The following is a 6,483-nucleotide window of genomic DNA, read 5'->3' as shown; positions in this document are numbered from 1 at the left end:
AACATTAAAGCACTTGGCAGAAACCACCAGTAAATCTGGCCAAGATCCTTTCACTGCTGCCTGTTTCTCAGAAACCGAACTGCTCTGAAGTGAAGCTGGGTGCTGGTGGGGCTGAAGGAGGCGAAGGCTCCCAGCAGCCTGGGCAGGCAGGCGGGCAGGCAGGCAGGCGGGCGGGCGGGCTGGACCTGAGCAGCAGGAGCGCCCAGTGGCGTTGTGGGTGTTCTGCGTCAGACCTCGGAAAGGATGCCTTGCTACCCGGGCCTGCCCGAGGGGTGTTCTCCTGCCATCTCCCTTTCCTCTGTCTGCCTTTTATTTCCCTGAACTTGTAAGGAGCAAATGTGATGATGATGATGATCACGACGACCATGACGACCACGACAATAATGCTGATGACGGTGTTATCACCTTTATGAGGAAAAGGGCTCTTGCTTTGGAATCAGACTGGCCTGAGTTCAAATTCTAGCTGTTTCATTTGTCATCTGTTAAGTTCAGTAAAGGGCTTCACCTTTCTGGGCCTCTGTTTCCTCACTGTAAAGTGGTAGCAGTAATGCCTGTCGCACAGGATTGGTTAGAGGACCAAATGACACAACTTACTTAAAAGTGGCCGGTATGGTTACTGGTCCTCAGTAGTTGTTGCCTAGTTGTCCATCCCACTTCTCTCTCCCTGCCTTGTGACTTTGAATATGGGATTGGGATTGACTGTTTTAATGAGCCCAACAACCTCCTCACTGGAAGGGGAAAGGACTAGGCCGGGTGCTGCAGACTCCCCAGAGGGAGTAGTGGCACCAGACTGGCAACTGGGGTGGGTGAGTTCTTGACCCAGCCACACCACTGACTTTTTATGTGATCTCGAGCAACTTGGTTAACATTTAATGCCTTGGTTTACTCCTCTGAAAATGGGTGTAATACCTATCCCACCCATCTATAGATGTTACCTGAGATTGTTGGATTGGAATGAAGTAACAGGATAAAACACTTTTGTATAGTGTGAACTACTGTGTAACTGTCGGGTGAAATAATTAGGATTCATAATATATTAAAGGGAGATGATAATAGTATTTCATGTTTTGAGGATTATGTGAAATAATGCAGGTAAAGTTTTTAGCCCAGTGCCTGGAAGGTAATAAGTGTGAGATGTTGTTGATGTCCTTGTCATTGTTGTTAATCATCATCATTTTAAGAAGTCCGATAAAGATGGAAAAGGTGAACTTTCAGGCAGACTGTCTCTTTGTGCCTGTAGTATGGTAAAAAGTAAATATTTTCATTAATTGATTTGAAAAGAAGTCAGGAAGTAATATAAAAATCAGAGAAACACAAACAGTATTTGCAGTGCAAATAACCAATTTAAAATATGCTTGCATATTTATGGCTTTGTTTAACCCTACCAACTACTCTCTGAGGAAGGGACTAGCATCACTATTTGTTAGACAAGGGGACTGACTTAAGTGGGGATGTGACTTGCACTTTGTCACAGCACTGAGAAGAATTTACAGAAACCACATTATCAGATTGTTAGCCTAGATGTGCTCTTCCTCCCCCAAGTCCCCGTCCCTGACACCAAACCCGTTTTCCAGGAGGCTTGCTGCCTCGGTTCCTGTCAGTCCCAGGGGTGCCGGAATGCTTAGGGGTGCCGGAATGCTTCTCAGGTGGGGGCAAAAGAAGCATATCAAGGGTTTGCTGCTGGCAGAGTGAGGAGGGACCAAGCAGCCACTCTGAGCCCAGTCGCTCTTTCAGAGTGCCCAGCAGCCCCAGGAACTTTGCTTTTCCAGCTAAAAAAATGCGCAGCTGTTGCTATGGCGAGAGTCTGGCTGTCTCCGTGCCTGGGACCAATTGCTCCAAATCCTTTTTAGTTTCTGCCCTTTCCAGTGCATTTATTTCGCAGTTCCTGGCCAAGACCTGTGGTCTGCAAATAAAGATGTCAGGCAGCCGCTGTGCTGCTGAACACAGGCCCTGGGCTCCACGCTGCCCGCTTCAAAGCTTCCTGCCTGAGTCTCTGCCGAAGGTCCCTGTCAGACGTGGGAGGAAGTCCGCAACACTTACTAAGTGTCCTGTGTTTTTCATTCTCAGAGGAAGTATTTGTTTATTTCAGAAAATTTGGAAAATATAGAAAAGCATAGGGAACATTAATAATTATTCATTTAGTATTTCCTGAGCACTTACTATGTACTGGGTCGTCTGTTGTATGTGACAGATAGTGACATAAGTAATATATTAGCTATCTTTCCATCACTGAAAGATAATCACTGTTAATAATTTGACAGGTTTCCTCCTAGTTTTAAAAAATATGCATTTTTAAATCATATTTGAGATCATTTCTGCTACGTATACACAATTTTGTATCCTGCTTTTTCTTTAATTCAGGGATAATATGAACATGTTTCCATGATATTATAAATAATATCTTGAAACATTATTTCTTTTTTTCTGATTACAAAAGCAACCCATGCTTATTATAAAACATTCAAACATTCAAACGTTTCAGAAATATATACTGGAATGTTATTCATATTTATACCCTCTCCATAACAAATGGATAATCTTACCCATTTTTAATGGCTGTCTGTATTCATCTACTTCCCTGTTCTAGCCCTTTAGATTTTCTGATTTTTCATTATTAAAAATAAAGCTTAGATAAATACCTTTGTATATAGAACTTAAAATTTTTTCAGATTCCATTCATGTGGTAATTTCCCAGTTGAGAGATTTTGGGGTTAAAAAAAACGGTATGAACATTTGCATCAATTTGAATCCCTATTGATGATATGTGACCTTATCCATTTCACCATAGCTTCCTGGCATTGAATATTATAATTAAAAACCACGACATCAAATTTTGTTAACTATGATGACTGAATTATATCTTGTTTTAATTTCCATTTCTTCAGTGTCTATTGAATTTTCCATGTTTGTTAACCAGATGTACTTCATCTTTTTTCAAGACTTTTTTTTTCTGCCTAACAATTGGGATCTGAATAGTCTTCTTATCAATTAGTATGAGGGCTTTATCTAGCAGAGGCATAGGAGACACTAGAGGTTCGTTAAGGGACAGATGAGACTGGCTTCTCTGTATCCTATAATAATAGTTAAGAATTTGGGGCTGTGGAATCAGACTAACCAGATTAAATTTTGTCATTGCTACTTTCTAGTTGTGTATCCTGAATAAGAAATCGAATTGCCTCACCTTCTTCATCTTTGAAATGGAAATAATAATAATATCTATCTCATAGGTTGCAGTTAGGAATCAAATAAGAGAACGATTATAAAGTTCTTAGTACAGTGCCTGTCTGGGACTCAGAGAATGTGGTGAGCACTTGTCACCATTATGATTTCCCAGATAACCTTTCCATTGTTCTGGAATGTTTCTCCTCCACCCTTTTCCAGCCCCGGTTATCAGGCTGTCTCATTTCGTGTTTCTGCAGATCAGCCAAATGGCCGACGACACAGTTGCAGAGCTGGACAGGCATCTGGCAGTGAAGACTAAGGAACTCCTTGGATGAAAGTCCACCGGGGCCAGCAGTACCTCAGAGCCCAGTTTCTAGTGCATTCCCTGGGTGGCGAATTGGCGTCTCTCCTCCCTATCCACACAGAAGGCCGTCACTGTACTTGTCAGTCCTTGTGAGGCCCAGCCTTCCAGTGGGACACCCAGATTTGTTCATTCTCTTCCTCTCTTCCCCTGTCCCCCCAGTCTGCTCTAGGTCTTCTGGTATGGGCAGCCCTCGGAGAATATCTGTTGCTGACAGAGGGCTTGTACTTAGGGCATTTGCCGTAACTGTGACGTTGCCAAATGCCTAGGACCACTGCAGGCTTAGCCCCGACGGCTCCTCATGTCGGGAGCCTCCTTTTCAAACATTTAGTAGGGCCCTGGCCCCAACTTTAAACTTCGCTTGGGCTGATGTGGACCTTCGCCTGTGACTGGATAACTTCGCTAGAGGCCCATTTTTACCAGTCAATAAAATCAAAATGAATTAGAAAGAATAATAACCATAAGAAAAACAGTAGAGTCAGTCTGGATTAATGACCTCTGAGGACCTGTGGGTAAAGCATCCAGAACAGACTTTTGACTCTGAGTCATCTTCACACACTTTCTCCTTTACCTGGACCAGTCCTCACCTGGCAGTCCTGATCATCCTTCACCTCTCAGCTGAGACAACAGTTCTTCTGGGAAGTCTTCCTTCTCCCCGCAACTGAGGACCCCTATTATTGGCTCCCATAGCACCGTCTACTGTTTCTATCTGAACCTTAATTATTCTTTTTGGTAATTGTCTGTATATTCAGTAGCCTCAGAATTCGGCATAATGCCTGGAACATAGTAGGCATTCAAATGTGTTGTGAATGAATTACGCATAGTGGCTACTCAACAAATGCTGGCTTTTCCTTTCCTTCCAGTCTTAATACTGTCATTCTGTCATTTTCTGCTTTTGCCTCTGTCCTCAACATTTACTTGGTTATGGGAGACTCTTCCTCCAGGGTCTGCCTGTTACTGGTTTGCTGTGGCTCATTTTTTGAGTACTGGGTCAAATTATTAGTACAATAATTCTTTTATTTGTTCATTATTAGTTCATTCATTCATTTGTAATATAGCCAACATGAACTAGATAAAATTCTAGACAATATTTTTGATCTTCACAATAAACTTGCAAGATGTATATTATCTCCATTTTACAAATAGGAAAACTGAGACTTGACAATATTAGATAATTTGCCCAAAGCAACAAAGCTAATAAGAGAGTTTTATTATTCATTGTCTCATTTTACAGAGAGGGAAGAGCTCAGAGAGGTGAGGTCTCTTGCCCAGGGTTATATAGCTAGCACGTAGCAGAGCTAGGATTCAGATTGAGGCCTGATCTAAAGCATGTGTTCTACCCACTACATCCTGGTCACTTCATAAACATTTAGTGAGCACCAAGTGTGTGATGGGTACTATGATACACGCTGGGAATACAAACGGGGGTAAGACATGACCCCTGTCTTTGAGGAGGGTGTGATGCACTGGACTAAGTTGCTATTTATGTCTCGAGTGAAAGGGAGGAAGTTCGCTCCGGTTCTGTCAAATGTCTGTCTTCAGAATGGCACTTACCTTGGCAGCAGCAGGCCTGGCCGCGTTCCTTTGAAGCAGCATCCAGCTTCTCTTTGCTGTTTGACCCCTCAGAGGCTCCGTCCCATGCTAGAGGTAATAAGGGGTGCACTTTTCCCTCCGCTTGGACTGGTGGAGTGTGCTGCACGACAGCTAGTGGACACTCACGGTCAGAATTAGGTCGGAGATGAAAGAAGCGGACAGTCTCCTGCCCCGCTTACCTGTCTTTCTTGGTCAGACGCCATTCACCGGCCCTGAGTGGTCATCACATGACTGGAGGTCAGCTAAACGAAGAACAGGGATGGAAGGAGCAGTCAAGGAGCCTCTTTTGGGGTAAGCCACATGGCGAGGGCTTTGCAACAGTCTTTCCCGAGTGGCCGAAATCCCCCACTCACTGCAAATGTGCTTCTCAAAGATGCAGGATTTTTTAATAAACAGAGGAAATGATAAATTATGTTGTAACTCCACTCCAAAGGCATTTGGTTCTTAACAGCCAAATCCTCTGTAGTCTTTAAATAAACAAAAACTTATTTGGTGAACAGACGGGGGGGAAATTGAAAGATTTTCTGTACTTGGGTTCCACATGTCAACAATTTCTCTCCTGTGTGTATGTTGGCCAAAGCCGTATATCATGATAAATGAATAAAGGAAAACCTTGGGCCCAGGGCAGTCAGACAGCTCAGCAAATGGCTTTCATCTGATTGCTCTATTTCAGCTGACATTTATCAAAGTTTCTCCATTACTCTGTGTGTCACGGCTTCGGTGGTGGCAGGGATGAGAGTATGACTACCTGTTTGGATGTGCTGAGTAATGAGTAATGCCGAAACTCATTTTCCCTCTCTCTCTCCTTCAGTCTCTCTCTCTCTTTCAAAAAGGAAAGCCGGGTGTGGAAATTCTCACACCTCCTCGGTTCAGTTCAACAGCTTTCAAAGTCCCATGAAAAACACAGGCCAAAGAGAATTCAAGAACTTGTTTTCTATTTGTCGTTTTCTTTCTTCCATGGGTACACATGCGCGTGCATGTGTGTGCGTGTGTGTGTGTGTGTGTTGGAAATTACAAAAGAAAGTAGAATGTTAAAATTTCGAAGAAACTCCTCAGAGGTCCCAAATCTGATGCCCCTTTAACAATTAGAGGTATATCCTTCCAGACCTTTCTCTCTCTATATTTAATTTTTAAAAAGTGGGGAGGGGAGCTATTTTGTTCCTATTCTGAATCTTGCTTTTTTTTAAAACCAACAACATATGGCGATCTATCCATGTGTAAACATATGTAGGCACAGTTTATCCTTTCTCATTGTAATTCATTATTTCATGATATGGATGTACCATAACTTATTTCACCATTACTCCTACGATATTTTCTTTAAAATAATTTCAAATGCATTAAGGATGTTCCTATTTAAAGGTTTA

General features: G+C 42.7%; 1 protein-coding gene across 10 annotated transcripts in view; it reads left to right on the top strand.

Moving 5' to 3' along the window:
• MRRF (mitochondrial ribosome recycling factor) overlaps nucleotides 1-5,751 on the top strand; it is a 50,975-nt gene extending 45,224 nt beyond the window's left edge. For 8 of the 10 annotated variants that reach the window (XM_025050430.1, XM_006917058.3, XM_006917055.3 and 5 more), the window contains one exon: nucleotides 3,420-5,751. In XM_025050430.1, the coding sequence (XP_024906198.1) occupies nucleotides 3,420-3,497 (78 nt within the window). In that variant the 3' untranslated portion in view covers nucleotides 3,498-5,751. The remainder of the gene's footprint in view (nucleotides 1-3,419) is intronic. The other 2 variants (XM_015593377.2, XM_006917056.3) reach the window with 1 other exon arrangement.
• The last annotated feature ends 732 nt before the right edge of the window (nucleotides 5,752-6,483 follow it).

Source organism: Pteropus alecto, unplaced genomic scaffold (genome assembly GCF_000325575.1).
Source record: "Pteropus alecto unplaced genomic scaffold, ASM32557v1 scaffold226, whole genome shotgun sequence".
In the NCBI taxonomy this organism is placed as follows: domain Eukaryota; kingdom Metazoa; phylum Chordata; class Mammalia; order Chiroptera; family Pteropodidae; genus Pteropus; species Pteropus alecto.
The sequence above is the reverse complement of the archived record's forward strand: the minus strand, read 5'-3'. Positions and strand labels throughout refer to the sequence as shown.